Source organism: Rhinolophus sinicus, linkage group LG16 (assembly GCF_036562045.2).
Source record: "Rhinolophus sinicus isolate RSC01 linkage group LG16, ASM3656204v1, whole genome shotgun sequence".
In the NCBI taxonomy this organism is placed as follows: domain Eukaryota; kingdom Metazoa; phylum Chordata; class Mammalia; order Chiroptera; family Rhinolophidae; genus Rhinolophus; species Rhinolophus sinicus.
Genome location: NC_133765.1, coordinates 15,836,626 through 15,853,108, shown reverse-complemented (window position 1 = coordinate 15,853,108; position 16,483 = coordinate 15,836,626). Strand labels below are relative to the sequence as shown.

Here is a 16,483-nt window from a genome sequence, read left to right as displayed (position 1 = left end):
GGGACCAACCCTGGTAGCATCAGGGCCCAGGTCATGCAGTTAAGACTTTGTCTTCTCACAGCCCGATTCAAGGGGTATCCTCTGTGCTTTTTCAAATCAGGGTGTGCACTCCCCAAGAGATAGGAAATGATATAACAAGGGCCATGGAAATCTGCAAGGCAAACAGGTAGCTTCCTCAGTGAACAGAAGGAATTTCTGTCTATGGTGCTCTATGGTTTCCTCTAAGGTGGAGATTGAGTTTTATTTACTATTTAGAACTCACACCATTTCCAAAACTGGGGTTTCAACACTTCTATAAAGCCTATGAAACATCAGCTATTCCCTCAACAACTGCCCCATAACATACACTCTTTGGGGAACTCCTGCCAGGTGTACACAGACCCCTTCCTCTGCCCGCCTATCTCTAGCCTCTCCTCCTTTTGGTTCATTTGCAGATATACCTGGCCTTATTCATTTTTTATTGAGCTAAAATTCACATACAGGCATACTTTCGAGATACTGCAGATTCAGTTCCAGAGCACTGAAGCAAAGCAAATATCACAAAAAAGTGACTCACCTGAATTTTTGGTTTCTCACTGTACATAAGTTATATTTACACTATATTGCAGTCTATTAAGTGTGCAATCTCATTATGTCTAAAACAAGTATATACCCTAATTTAAAAATACTTTATTGCTAAAAAATGCTAACCATCATTTGAGCCTTCAGTGACTCATAACCTTTTTGCTGGTAGAAAAGGGTTTTGCCTTCAATTTGTAAAAAAATGCAGTATCTGCGAAGTGCAATAAAGCAAGGTACACTTGTACCATAAAAGTCACCATTTTAAATTACAGAATTTAGTTGGTTTTAGTATATTCATAAGCAGTCATCACCATTATCTAACACTAGAGCATTTTCACAATCCCAAGATAAACTGTACCAATCAGCACTCATCCCATCCTCCCTTCCTCTCAGCCCCGGGCAACAACTAATCTACTTTCTATCTCTATGGATTTGTCTATTTCAAACATTTAATATACCAGGGGGGTGCCAAATAAATGTATACAAGTGGACACTTTAGTCAACATTGCTCAAGCAGTAGTTCGCCATAATCAGAAGTGTCTGGACACTGATGGTAACCACTTTGAGCACCTCTTGTAATTGCAGAAGTCAAAGGTGACTTGCATTCATGTTTTGTTAATGGTGTATATTGAGTACTACAATTTTAATACAGTTTTCCTTTCTGAAACTGTGTATACATTTTTTGGCACCTTCTGTAAATGGAATCATACAATATGTGGTCCTTTGTGACTGGCTTCTTTCACTTAGCATGTTTTCAAGGTTTATCCCGTTGTAGCACATATAAGTATTCCATTCTTTTTTATTGCCAAATAATATTATATTGAATGGACATACCACCTTCTAAAAATCCATTCATTACTTGAACATTTGGATTGTTCTCACTTTTTGGCTACTATAAGTAATACTGATACAAGCATTTGTATACAAATTTTTGCATGAACATGTTTTCAATTCTCTTTGTTATATACTTGGGTGTGGAGTTGCTGGGTCATAACGGTAACTTGATGTTTAACCAGTTGAGGAACTGCCAGATTGTCTTCTATTAAAGCGGAACCATTTTACAATTCCACCAGCCATCTGTGAGGGTTCTGATATCGCCTTATCCTCACCAACACTTTTTATTGTCTGACTTCTTGAATTTAGCCATCTTAGTGGGTATGTCATTGTGGGTTTGATTTGCATTTTCCTGATGCCCAACGATGTTGAGTGTCTTTTTATGTGCTTATTGGTCATTGCATATCTTCTTTGGAAAAATTTCTATGCAAATCCTTTGCCCATTTTTAAGTTGGGTTATTAGTCTTTTTATTGCTGAGTTGTAAGTGTTCTTTATACTTTTTGGACCAAATTTTTTTATCAGATATGATTTGCAAATATTTTCTTGCATTTTGTAGGTTGTCTTTTCATTCTGTTGAGAGTGTGTTTTTTTCTTTCTTTCTTAAATTTTTATTGGGGAACAGTGTGTTTTTCCAGGACCCATTAGTTCCAAGTCAAGTCGTTGTTATTTTCAATCTAGTTGTGGAGGGCGCAGCTCATTGGCCCATGCGGGAATTGAACCAGCGACCTGGGTATTATGAGCACTGCGCTCTAACCACTGAGCAAACCGGCTGCCCCGATCATGCTCTTTGAAGAGCAAAAGTTTTAAATTTTGAAGTCTAATCTATTTTTTCTTTAGTTGCTTGTGCTTTAGGTAGCATATCTAGAAACAGTGGCCTTACCAAAGCTCACATAGATTTGCATCGTATGTATGTTCTCTTCTAAGAGCTTTAAAGTTTTAGCGCTTACATTTAGTTCTTTGACCCATTTTGAGTTAATCTTGTATATGGGAAAGTACATTAATCTTTCCTCACATTGTTTTATCTTTCATGTCATTGATTATTTTAAACATATTTATTTTATAGTCTTCATCTGACAATTCTATGACCAGAGGTTTACAGAGGATTAAACCTTGTGTCCATTATGTCTCCTGACATTTGTGCATAACGCATTGTTTGCTCCCTTGTTGTTACTTTGGATTGAGTCCATCTCAGGCAGTTCTCCATAGGTGGGAATGCTACACCTTCTGGAGTCAGGGAAATGTCCCTGGGAGGGCTGATTTGCATTTGCTTTGCCAAATGCCTCTGGGTGTTAATTAGACCAGATTCTCCTTTTGTGTTCATTTCTTGGCTTGGTGATTTTGAGGACACAGGCTATGTTAAATTGATCCCCGATCCACCTGGGGGCAGGCCTGTGACGATATCCTGGTGGTCTCAGGGGAAGACTGTTTTCCTAACCCAGAGGACAGGCTGAGACATGGCAACTTCTCAGCCAGGTTCTCATGCTACCTGTCAGATTTGTTCTAGTGCCCCTTCCCTGGAGGTGTACTTTCTCAAGCAGTTTGACTTAACGCTAGTGTCTTAGTTCCAACCCCCAAGGCCCTCTCTTTAATCCATGTGGCCATTAACACTCAAGGTCCTTGGTCACCATGTCAGCCCAGCCCAGCCCAACCCCCACAGTGTGGGCCTGCGCACTGCTCTGGTGGTTTGTTCACTCTTAGATTTTGGCTCCTGGGGACTTCCCTTATTATCTTGTGAACTAGTCATGTATTTTAGGGATGTATGTTACCGTTCATCCAGCATTTCAAAGTGTTTAGCAGCAGGAAGGTTTTCAGATTCTCCCTATGCTAGATAAAGAGATCACATGGAATATCTGTACACTAATATCTGTACACTACAGAGTAGAATACAAGGCCCACACCAACGTCATAGATACAGAAGCTGACTCAGAGAGCGAGTCTTCCTGTGCTAGAGTCTGTTCTCCAAGGAGCAAGAATCTTGATCAGACAAGCAGTTTCAAGATCACATGACTGAAGCCCTGGGGACAGCACACTTCAGCTTTAGCACCAAGACATCGTCTACTGCAAGGAGAGGTCTTATTACAAATGCTCCCTTCACTGAGCACCTGCTGACTATGTAGCTACTGCAAGAGTCTGTGACCAACATCCCCACAATTGGCTGATGGTGGCACAGGCTAGGGTGTGTCTGCCCAGGGCTGCTAAGCGCTAGTCACCTCAAGGTGAGATGCAACCCTGAGAGGACAGCACTTGAGCTCCTGGACCCTGTGGAGGAAGGTGGCCCAATCCAATTCTAATTTTCCCAGCCCGCACCTCACTGGACTGTGCAGTGAGCTCCATGCTGTGGCAGGCTGCCCCAGGAGGCAGAGAAGCTCGGTGCTAATGGAAACCTGAGGAGGACTCCCGCAACTCCAAGAAATAAAGAACTACACCCAATGTAACTCGGCTGCTGTGCGCTAAGGGAGGTACAGAGAATGGGCAAGTAGCAGAGGGCCTGCAAGAGCTCAGCCACAGTCTCAGAGTCTTCCATCTCTCCAACCAACCTCCTGCTCTTCTGGGCAAACTGGGCTCCATCCAAACAACATTATTCTCAGGACACCCTCTGCGCTGACCAGCCGTCATGCTGTTGCCTTGTAGTCCCTGTGCCAGCTCTGTCCTCCCCCATGGCTCCTTCTAGCCACCTTCCCACTTGAAGCAGCCGATCCTTTATCCTTAGAGCCGGAGGCTCCCAAGTACAGAGAGACCAGAGTCTGCTCCTCCAGGGAAGGCATGCTGCTTGATGGCAGAGTGGACGCTGCACTGCTAGCCCGAGATTGCAACCTCCCAGTCTGAGCTCCACGCAGCCGCCACCTACCTTTCTACGGCCGCTGGAGTCACGCTGGTCAAGGCAGGAGCACCAGGCGTAGCTTTGGACCGCTCCGTGAACCGGGAGTCAAACGCTTTCATGGGTTCGATCTTGGACGGGGTTGTTAACACGGAGGGGGACAATGCAGCAGGAGTCGAGGTAGCGTTCACGCTGGGGTGAGGGAAGAAAATGGCAGAGCATGTCAAGTACAACGCATCATGGATTTGGGAGTCCAGGATTTGCATTACCTGGAGCCAAGTGGAAGGGGCACAAATGTCAAACTTCTATAAAAACAACTTCAAGATGTAATAATCTACTACTCCTGACTACTTCTTTAATATTTTAATGTGTTAAAATTCTGGAAGTTTGGCTATCTGAGGTTATGAGCAAATTCACTCACATTCTGAGAGCTTCTGGGGGTAGCATGAGGCCTATAAAGTGGTTCTTACAACCCTTTTTCTCACCATATGACCCTATCCCCACAACCTGAATATAGCATCCCAAACCACTCCAACCATCAGCATTTCCCACGTCAACAATGGGTCTACTAAGAACTCGCCACGCCCCGCCCCCGCCGGGGTCCTGAAGCCACTGTCTGTTCCTGGCCTTCATCCTCCGCCCTGGTGGCCCCTCCCACCTCACTGTGACAATTACACATTCTTCACACTCTCCTCCAAGTGCTCACCCTATAGCCCTCGCCTTCTACTCCACAGAGAAAGGACAGCCCAGGCATGAGCCTAACAACGTCCCCGCGTGTCCAAGTGCATCCCACACACTGAGTCCCAAAGCCACTGGGCCTCCTCCTGACCACATCCACCTGCCTGGACCCCACACCAGATGCCTGGCAGGCATCCTGGAGAGTTTCTCCTTGTCTCCAGGGACATGGCAGGACCAACTGTTGAAACACTTCACAGATCTGGAGCATCCTGTCTTCCCTCCCCAGACGCTTTGCTTCTTAACTGGTCTAGCTGCTCCGTCTGCTCTTCTCATCCACCCTCGCACTTCCCTATGACACGTGACACTTAATGCTTTGTGCATGCTGTCACGGCCATGACACCAAAGCCCAGAGAAGTAGAGGGCTGCAATAGCACCAGACCCCATCCCCGCCAATGCAGAAACACTCTAATAGTAAGAGTGGTGTGCTAGGGTGGCAGCTACATTTGGGCACCAATGCCTGCTGGACTGATCTTCCTAAGCAACAAGTCCGGAGCCTTCTGTGTCTCCACTCTAGAGAGAAGCACAGGGTACCTGATTCAGCACAGAAGCTCAGATTTCACCCCCTTTACTGCCACTCTTCAGGGCCTTGGGGTTCTGCTCTTGCTGCTGTCCCCAGCCCCTTCCCCTGGTTGGCGGCCTATATGGGCCCTGGGTAAGTCGTCCTCTGAGAAGCCTTCCTGAGAACTGCTCACCAACCTCGCTTGGACGGCTAGCCATTTCTACCCAGGGGACCCCAGGAGCTATCCCTGTACCCATGTCTGCCTCTTCCCTGACCGGCCTATACCCTCCCTGGGGACAAGGAACCACCAGTCAACCCCCTGCGGACATCTGGGCCCTAGCACAGTGTGTAACCCAGAGAAGTTGCTGGGCAAATGTTTGCTGAGTAATGGCTTCCAGCTCTTATTCATGCTCCTCTGATTCTTTTTGCCTTCTAATTTGGTTTCCGGGTAATAGTTGGTAAAGATGTAGCCCCCTGAGCAATTAACTCTGAGGGTGTGAGGGGGGTGTATGGCCCAGCACACAAGCATCTGTCTGAGATGACTGGTGTGGCAATGCTCCTGACAGGACAATAGAGGCCTGAGCCACCTCCAGTGTCGACCTGCCGGAAGGTGGGGCTCACCCTGCGGCAGGTGACGTGTCTCTAGCTGGTTCCTACCCTGAGTAGCCCAAACCTGGGACTGCATCTTCCCACAGGATGTGAAGTCCTCACAGGCCTGTACGTCCCAGACTCACCTGAACAAAGCCTCCCTTCCAAGCAGGCCCTCGTCTGAAATCCAGTATCTTTTTTTGTTTTCATTCTTTTTTTATTGAAAGGTCCATGAGAAGTCCCTGAAACTGTGTCCAAACCTGAACTTTCTCGAGACAGGAGCAAACCTTGGTGCCCACTCACCTGTCCTTATTGACAGAATCACCCGCAGGCCGGGTGCCGGCTGCTGCCACGGGCTCTGAGGAGGGCTTCGAGGCGCCAAAGGAGTTCGGGGTGCTGGCGTCCAGCGGCAGTAGCTGCGGACTGCTGTGAGAGGAGAGCATGCTGCCCGCCAGGGAGCCTGAGAGCGGGATGCTGTTAAAAAACGCCGTGGAGAAGTCCCTGTGGTTAAGGAGAACAAAGTCAGCCTCAGAAATCGGATACCACATCAAATGCTCTATACATTCTACGTAACAGTTTTCTGCGTCCAAAGGTAATGTATTGTCATGGAAGAAAATTTGCGGAGTTACAGAAAAGTAAAAAGAAAACTAAAATCACTGCATACACCATGCTTAATTGAATCTAAGGTGAACTGGTACGTCACGTACCACGAAGAAAGAAATTGTTACCAAATGTAATTGTCAGATGCCATTGGTTATAAGATGTACGTGATCTTAGAGGTGTTAAAATGTGCAAACATGTGTCTCAGAACTAATGAAATGCAGCATAGAGTGGGCCTCCCTTTCATTATGGGCTGTACGGATGTACCATAATTTATCTAACCAGCCTCTGCGGAGAAACACCCAAGCTGGGCTGTCTCCCAGCCTCTTCAGTAATAGACACTGATGCAACAGGAGGCAAGATACTGCAGTTACGGTTGAATGCCCTGGGCCAAACCAGTCACTCCTCTGCCATGCACAGCTCTGGGCCTTGGGTACTTCAACCACTCTGTACATCAGGTTCCTGTCTGCAGAACAGAAAGCAATAGGACCTTCTCCATGAGGACGCAGTCAGAACTAACGTTGTTAGTGTAGCACACTTAGAACATAGTAGCTGCTCAAAGATGCCCAGTATTGTAATTGTCATTATATGTTTCACATATTACATGGGATAAATTCCTAGAAGTGGAATTGCAAATGAAATGTTCATTGATGATTTTTGAAAAAATAGCTCTACAGTGCCCTCCTTAGAGGTTTAAATTACAATGTGTGTATGTGTCTGTTAACCGACCCTCACACCAACAATTTCATCAAATTTTTTGATACTTCACAATCTGGTAAATGAGAAATGATACCTTACTAGTTTTAATTTGCAATTATTTTGATGTAAAGTTGATATTTTTTCATATAGAAACATCGATTTCCTTTTCTGTGAAATGTTTGTTCATATCCTTTACTATTCTATTTGGTTATTGGTCTTTATTATTGATTTTAAGACTATTTACATATTAAAAGAATTCATTATATGAGAAGGAAATATCTTCCTTAGGATGTTGTGTTTTGACTCTGTATTGTGTAATTTTCTTTGCCAAAAATAGTTACTTTTGTGTGGTCTAAACTTTGTGTCATGTATAGAAAAGACATTTTCACTTCTGAGATTATGAAATATTCTTCTATGGAAACTTCTAAAATTTTAAACAAAAAAGTTACACATTTAAAAAAAAAATCTCAGAGTTTTAAGTTGTGAGGTAGGGCTCCAATTTTGTTTCCAGAGTATCAGGTAGACATGACTGCCATTTATTGAATGATTTATCATGGATGCAAAACATTCTTTATAATTCTCATAAACATTTGAGCCTATTTCTGGGTTTTGTGTTATATCCCAATGTTTTGTATATTCACGTTAGTAACTCAGTTTTAATTATTAGAGCTTGTAAGTTTTAATTTCTAGTAGGGCTAGTCTTCCCTGATGAATCTTCTTTTTCAGAAATATTTCAGCTATTCCTATTTATTTTTATATATAACTTCAGAATCAGCTTGTCTGATTGTGAAAACTTTTGTGGTTATTTATATTGGCTTATGTTACATTTATAAGTTGAGAGAGATCTGCCATCTTTATGATGTTATGATGTTAAGTCATCCTAGCTAATAAACAGTACGCATTTCCTGTAATTTCTTTGAGTTTCCTTTTAGGTCTCTCAGTAGGGTTTAAATTTTTTTCTTCATAAAGATCTTCTAAATTTGTTACATTCTGGGTATTGCATTTGTGAAAGTGATTTCTTCCTTTATATCTTCTAAAAGTAGTTGGTGCTACTCGAGCTCATTATGTTGGTTGTATCCAGTCACTTTATTGTCTTCTTTTATTGTCTATGGCAGTTTTTCCAGTCAATTCTCTTTTGGATCATATCATCTTTAAATAATAATACATTTTACCACCTCCTTTCCAATTTATTCTTTCTTTTGACTAACTGTATGAGCTAGGCCTCTAGAACAATGTTAAATTATAGTCATAAGAGTAGACATTTGTTTAGTTGTTTAATTTAATTTGAAATAAGAGTTTATCAAGCATCCATCTAATCCATTTAAATGAATTTTAAATTAGAATGAAGTTGAATTTAATAAAAATGCCTTTTAAGTAGCTATAGAGATGATCATATAAATTTTTTTTTGGCTCTATTCACATGTAGGTGTAAATTACATGTAGGAGTTTCCCAAAATTGGAATCCCGTTGCTTTTCTGAAATGAACTTTACTTGGTCATAGTGCATTAGCATTTTAACACACGGTCAGGTTCCGTTTGTTACTATTTTATTTAGGATTCTGCATTGACATTCAGAAATGAGATTGATCAGGAATTTATTATGTTCTATCTCTGTCACATTTTGATATAAATATTGTGTTCATTAAAAAATAAAAAAGATTTGTAAGCTTTCCTTCTTATTCTATGCACTAGAATATTTTCGATAGTATTAGAATGACCTGTTCCTTAAAAGTCTTTAGAATGTCCCGTGAAGCCTTCTTAGTCTGATGGCTTTTGGCAGATTGACTCTTTGACAGTGTCCTCTATTTCTTCTATAATTCATCTGTGTGGATTTTCTTCACTTTGGTAATTTTATTTTCCTCAAAAATCATCCACTTTCCAATTTATTTACACAGAGTTCAGCAAAGAAGTCTTTCATCCTTTTGACTTATTCTTTATTTGTGATTATTTCCCACTTATTTCTACTTTAAATATTTGTGCCTTTTCTTTTCTTTCTTGATTAGCCAAGCTAATAATTACCTATTCCATTGCTACTTGTTTTAACATGGGTATCATGGGGGCACAAAAAAGCCTTTAAGACCCAAAGAATCAAGTTCTGGTGCCAGAAATATGTGCCCTATGGCAAAAAGCTGCCAAGGCCAGGCAGGAAGCCATCTACTATCATTGCCACCTCACTAGGTGAGGCCTGGAGGGATCTACAAAACAAACTGCCACCATCCCCACACCACAGCCTCCACCACTTCCACAACCCTCACTCCCAAAGGCCCAGTAGTGTTCAAAGCACAGTCGCACACTTGGTCTCACTTGGTCCTAATAAAAGATAGGCAGGTGGCATTACCCTCTATAGGTCCACGATGGTTGTTAAAAGGCTCAATCAAGAGAAAACCACTCTCTGGGAGGAGTCAGGCAACTGGTTCTAGCTCCACTCCTCCAGGGCCTCAGCACCTGAATACCTAACAGGCGGAGGCAGCTGAGCATATGATGACTGAAGGTCTCTTTAGATGTCTAGGAAGATGTGGAACAGCTCATGGATGAACAACTGCAAAGTGCAGAGGACTGCTATGTGTGATGCCCTGAGCAGATCGGCTGAATGAGTATAAAACCTAGAGTGAATGAATCACCTCGACAGTGGCAATCTATTTCGTTCACACAGGTCCTCATCGTCCTTTGAATAAACATACATTGTTCTGGGGAAAATGACTCCTACAAAAGCAAGCCTGACTACAGACAGTGAGACAACAGCAAATGGTGCCTGAGTCCACTTCCCTCCTCTGCCCCGTCAGGAAAATGTGCCTCAGAGCCCCAGTCTTCGCCCAGCAAGTCCACTTCTGGGAAGTAACCTGAGGGAACAGTTACAGGTGTTCTCAGAGGTTCATTTACAATCACAAAACACTGGACACAAACTACAAGTTCACAGTTAAGGGGCTGGTTAAGTAAATCATGGTACATTCACAGGCTGGGAACCTGGAAAATCAGCAAGCCAATGCTTCAGAGGACTATTTATTAAAATGGATGCAAAGTCAAGATACAGGAACAAGTAGGGGGAAAAAGACTGGAGATACAGATACCAAAATGTTAACAGTGATTACATCTGAGAGACTGGATTATGGGTAATGTTTATGTCCTTTTTTGGGCTTCTATTATTTTCAACAAGGTGTATATATATTCCTTTCACAATCATAAAAAGAAGGCTATAAAAGGGAAAAAAGAAACAAAAACATCAGTCCGACTTCTCTCCCTGGTGTCTTCCAATGCCCGGCCAACAATGAAGCAGGGCTGGCTGCGTGGACATGCTGGCCCTGAGAAGGCGCCCTCGCCTGCTGGCCTGTCGCAGGCTCCTCCCAGCCCACCTTCAGCACGAGTCAAGTGTGCGTAAGGGCTCTGTGGGAGCACTAGACTCTGAGGCTGCTGGGAAGCTGGGCTCAACTCCCTCACTTCCAGATTCTATGGGTCAGATCGGCCCAGGAGCCTGTGAAGACCCTGATTATGAAAGTGCTAACTGGCGAAAGGCGAGAGGAAGACCTCCCAGATAAGGCCACAGAAAGCTCGGTGAATGAACGAGTACCCAGTGTCCAGCTGTGCTATGCAGAGAGGCGTGATTCTTCTCCGACCGTCTGCCGTCCGAGTCTCAACTTGTTTCTTCAAAAGATTCTGGCAAAGTAGAAGGACACAAATGAATGGAAAAGTTCCTGCCAACTATCTCCAAATATAAAAAAATAAGGCTTCTAAGGAAATATATTCTAACTTCCCATTCGACAGCCCTTTTGGCCAAACAAAACTAAGCCACCTAATCAAAGAACAAACGTTTTGATCAGGCTGTGCGCTCCACTTCCTGCACAATGAAGCAGAAAGGACTGAAAGCTCCCTGCTGAACCAGCTCCAGCACTTTCCTCTCTATCCCCAGTACTGCAGGCCTGTCCCAAGGCAGGGAGCAGCCATGGGGCTCAACGAGGGAACTCGAGCCACACTCTTGTCTCTAAGTGGTGGTTTGCAAACTCTCTTCCACTGACGGTTCATAGCCAAGAGCTCACAGTCACACACTGTGTCTGAATCAGCTGTGGAGGTTCATCACCCTGCACAACCTCCTGGAGCCGGTTAAGCTCCCCAGGTAACCTCACCATTTGCTGCCTGTTGCAGTCCCATGAGATGTGGACTTCCGGAAGAAGAAGGGGGAGCCCAGGGATGTCACCCAAGGGTAGAGCCTGAAACCCAGTGTTCTTAGTACAGTAAGTCCTCACTTAATAGCACTGATAGGCTCTTAGAAACTGCAACTTTAAATGGAACAACATATAAGGAAACCAATTTTACCACAGGCTAATTGATATAAACAAGAGTTAAGTTCCTATGGCATATTTCTGGTCACAGAAACATCACCAAACTTCTAAATAAAGACCCAAAATACTTCTAGTATTAAACATTGAAATACAGGTGAGCCACACATACATTTAAGAAAGATTAATAAAAACAAGTAGGATGATTATTTTCCAACCCATTTATTCTAGTTCAGAGTCATGGGTGGCTGGAGCCTATCCTAGCAGCTCAGGGTACAAGGCAGGAATCCACCGGAACCCACCTACCCTGGACAGGAAACCTATGTGCGTATCTCTGGGATGTAGGAGGAAACCGGAGTACTCAGAGAAAACCCACGTAGACATGGGGGGAATATGCAAAATCCATACAGACAGTGGCTCCGGCCAGGAACAGGTTTTGTTTTATTTTTTCTCATCAATGTTGTAACAAAAAAACGACATTGAATGAAATGATGTTATTCGAGGACCTGCTGTTTACAGAATTCCCTAAAACGCCTAGTTCCTATGAGATGACCTCCTCTAGAGCACTTGGGGCAAAAAGGCCTTTGATAAAGGTGCCTCAGGCCCATTACTACTTCATGCAGCTGAGGGTACTGGGCCACATGGGTCCAAGCTGGCTCACCCCTGGGTCCCACACACCCACTTCCCCACCACGCAGATCTGTGCCCTGTCCATGAGCATGTACCCATGTTTTCAGCGCCACTGGGCCGAGCCCTCACCTTCCTGATGTCTTCCAGACTCTCCCCATTGACAACGCCAGCGACTGAGGCAGCTGGTCCCATTTCTCTGGCCGCGGCATTCTTCTGGTCCAGCTGCTGCTGTTGCTGCCTCCGCTGGTACTTGAGCATCTCAGGATTCTCGATGACAGCTGTGGAGAGCTGGGCCTCGGTCATGATAGCCAAGCTCTTGCCATAGGTGGATTGGTGAATGCGGCTCTAGAGGAAACAGAAAAGTATAACAAACCAGCTGTGAGCAGCCGTGGGGTAGTACTGCGCACCAGTGGGTGAGCTGTGTGTTGGCTCTCCTGGCTCAGAGCAGAACGGCTCTTGGCAGGGGTCCCAGAGTGCCGCATGCCTGCTCTCCATTGCCTCCCACCCTATTCGGCCTGTTGGGGAGATGACTCTGGAGCACTGCTGTACCTTCCCTAGATGTTTATAGCCTCCTGTGCATCTATAGCTGGGGACAACAGTGAATGAGTAACCAACAAGAAAATACCTCCTACATTTCTGATGCAGAACAAATGGCAAGCATTTGTTGAACTGAAGTTAGGACACTCAGATTGCTAACACAAGGCTCTAAATCACTCCAAGGGCCCCAACAGCTCTTTGGGAATCAGACACAGAAACCAGAGTCTGTCTGCTACTCTTGTGTATAGCCATCAGCCCCATGTGGTTGGAGGTAGCCATGGGGCTGCCAACAGTGTGTCTGGGAACAAGAAAAGGCCTGGCACAGCAGCAGACCTGGAGAAAGCCTTCTCTGCCCCCGCTGTCTCCCACACGTCCTGATCCTTCTGAGCAGGGCCCCTCCTTCCACCTGCCCAGGTCTCATCAATCCCATGCCACAACAAGCCAGACAGGCCCCAAGAGGGCACACTGGACAGGCTGGCGTGATGAGGAACAGAGTAAGGATGTGCTACGACCCACCTGGAGGTCAGCAGGACATCAGCCTCACAGCAGAGGATGCTGGGCAGGGGAAGCGGCGCCAGGGTACCCGCTCCTAAAGGGCCTGCTGTGCCTGAGTGTGGCCTTGCCACCTTGACTCATGTTCCCTGTCCCTTGGAATCAACGCAGAATTCAGTTTGGCCAGTTTCCCTAGTGCTCCTCAAACACAGTGTCCCTGCCTCTCATCTGAAAATGGTAAGCTAGACTAGTTACTGTGTGGGCTCCCACTGTGACTGTCCAAGGGGGAGGGGAGTGCACAGTGATGTCAGGTGACCTGATGACAGCGACAAGGTGGAAAGAAGACCTGAGGCCATTGAGGCATTCATCCTTTTATTGAAAAGAAACTGCCAGGGTGCCAGGCCCTGTTCTAGGTGCCAAAAACAAGGCAGTCCTGAGGGGTTTATATCATAGTGAGAGGGTCCACACAGTAGCTTAAGAGGGAGCTTCCACCAGCAATTGAATCACTAAGGGGAGAGCTGCCCACCTGCTCTGAGCTTTCATAGGGCTCCTTTCAGACAAATGAACACATTCCACTAAGTGCTGGTAAAGCACAATGTTAGAAATGCTGGTTTTGTCTACAGTAGGTAGAGCAGAACCTTTCCTGGAGCCCTTGAGGACGTACACACAGGCCGCACTGTCTCCTGGGTCAGGCTTCTGCTCTTTTTCCTAACGGCCATGTATGGTCTTGGCAAAAGGCCATACTATTTTCTGAGGCTTAGTTACCTCACTGATGACACAGCTAAGCCCTGCCTTAAGGGGTTTTGTGTAATTTAAATGTAATATATGCAGACCCTCGGGCCAGAGTCTGGCATACAGTAAGTGCTGAGAAATGACCAATATTGTTATTAAGTTGCTGCTCTGTGGCAACTGTGCCAGGAAAGACAACGGGGAAAGTGATGTGAGCAGGGACCCTTGGGAGCACTGCCGCTTTCTACCAGGGTGAAACCTCCCAGTGTGTAGCTAATTATTAGCTCAGGAAGAGATGCCCACAGTTGTTTTATTCTTAATTCCACACTGATTTCTGACATGAAGAGAGACTCATTTTTAAATTAATCTATTTTGTAAAGAAGACAAAGATTACAATGTATAGAAGACAAAACACCCAATAATTCATTAAGAAACAATGTGTCTGTGGATGTCACAAGAAGAGGGTCCAATTGAAGGGGCCTCTCAGAGCTATCATGGCCATTTCCATGGCTCCAGAGCACGTGCAGCACACAGGCCACTGGTGTTGTTGTCCTACCTTCTCCTCCTCGCTCAGGGGGTCTCCGAGCTCATCCTGGGAGAAATCTAGGAACGCCACAGAGCCATCCATGGAGCACACCAGGATGCCCAGCCCATTCAGAGTCCTGAAAGAGACGGCCGTCAGCAGCCTGGGAACAAGCCCTACGATACTCACCCATGCCTGTGGGCCTGGGAGGCAGGGCAGGGCTCTAGGTAGATGCCTGGAACCCCTGGTTCCCTTCTGTGGCCTGGTGGGGGTGGGGGATGGGGGAAACAACTGCAGCCCAGAAGGTTCTGATGCCCTTTAATTCTAAGCACATGTACAAAGTATCTTTTACCATGTATGTGGTTTGTAAGAATTTCATTTTCATTTGTTATTTTTGAAAACACTTTTTTAAAAATGTGAGGGAGTATACATCTAAATGAGGTCACCGAGAAACAGAATGTGTCTCTACACCTATTCTAATCTGGTTCATGAAATGACAGACAGCGAAGTGGAAATGACAGAGTCATAGAACTCTTCTTTTCCCAAATACCAGTTTGTCTGAGAAGACATCTTCCAGGGACAAATCCCAAAGGAGCAAGGAGCACAGCAGCAGACACTCCCCCAACAGCAGGACCAAGCTGCCCTTTCCTGAATCATGTGCAAACAGCACCCTGGGGGTCTGCTCAGGTAGCGACACCTCAGGGTGTCCCTGGCTACCTGACCCTAATCACATCCATGGGGCCTCATATTCCAACATGTGGCTTCCGCAGCCTGTGCATCGTTACAAGAATCCATCTTACCAGGAAATATCCATGATGGATTTGTCAAACAGCTCATGGATGACAACCAAAGGCCTTTTCAGACACGTGAGCTGGAAGGAAAGAAGCAGCAAAGGTTAATGAAAAGAATGAAAACCACTCTGTCCACTCAGCTCAGTTAATACTACCAATCCAAGTAGCAAGACTTGGTCAAAATTTTGCTGACATAAAGGGCATATTCAACTCTTTAAACAGCAACCAAGATCCCAAATTGGGGAATGTAAAGCCTGTCAAAAGTGTGCAAACTAGAGTGGTCCCTGCTTGAAGGGCTCATTGTGGTCTGGCAGGGAGGATGGCTTTACACAGATAACGGAGAAGGGAACTCTGGAAAGGCCATGACCTGAGCAGAGAAGGTCTACATGCAGGGGATGGTATACCAAGGCCTGGGCAGGGGATGAGGCAGTAAAGGTAGCTCCCAAGACAGGAAAACAGCCTCAAAGAGAACCCCGCACATCTTCTCTAGGACCAATACATTCTGGTACACATTTACGCAAGATTCAGTGTAACTGGCTACATATGAGGATGTCACACAGGCTCATTCTACAGTATGGATACACCAGAAACACACAAAAACAGTTTACACTGCTCTAATCCCCATCCAAACAGTACTAAGGCTTTGATGAGTTATTTTGTGCAAATATCTCATTCTTTAAAATAAGGCACACGGTTGTGCCTGCTCTTTCATTTGAGACATAATGAGCATATCATTAAATATCCTGTGAACACCTGTTATTGATGACTGCATCACATTTACCATGTGCATATTCATTATCGAGTCTCTTTAATGTTGGGTCCTGCACTACCTCCATGTTCCCCCAGTTACAGCGAGATCCATCTCTCATACACTAGTGTCTGACCTCCCTGCTCACAGGTCCTGGGGTCACAGGGCATTGGGCTGGGTGGGAGCACCCTTCTGTTGGGCTCCCACCAGGTGCTATGGAAGCTTCCAGGAAGCTGGGACTGCTCTTGCAGGGAAGGAAATTACTGTGGCCATCCTAGGTGGCAGGAGAGGCCTGGAGTTTGAGCTACCTGGAATCTACAAGAAGAATCTTGCCCCTACCTTAATTCCACTTTCAGAAAAAAGAAAAAACCAACAACAAAAAACCAGCCCTGTGCCTCCTCCCAAAAGTGTATTTACAGACCCCTC

The 16,483-nt window shown here is 45.2% G+C and overlaps 1 protein-coding gene across 4 annotated transcripts in view; it reads right to left on the bottom strand.

The window, feature by feature from the left end:
• HIRA (histone cell cycle regulator) overlaps positions 1 to 16,483 on the bottom strand; it is a 90,317-nt gene that overhangs the window by 36,405 nt on the left and 37,429 nt on the right. For all 4 annotated transcript variants that reach the window (XM_074321623.1, XM_074321621.1, XM_074321624.1 and 1 more), the window contains 6 exons: positions 15,319 to 15,389; positions 14,552 to 14,657; positions 12,367 to 12,582; positions 10,903 to 10,988; positions 6,343 to 6,540; positions 4,245 to 4,406 (listed from right to left, as the gene is read on the bottom strand). In XM_074321623.1, coding sequence (XP_074177724.1) covers positions 4,245 to 4,406; positions 6,343 to 6,540; positions 10,903 to 10,988; positions 12,367 to 12,582; positions 14,552 to 14,657; positions 15,319 to 15,389 — 839 coding nt within the window. The remainder of the gene's footprint in view (positions 1 to 4,244; positions 4,407 to 6,342; positions 6,541 to 10,902; positions 10,989 to 12,366; positions 12,583 to 14,551; positions 14,658 to 15,318; positions 15,390 to 16,483) is intronic.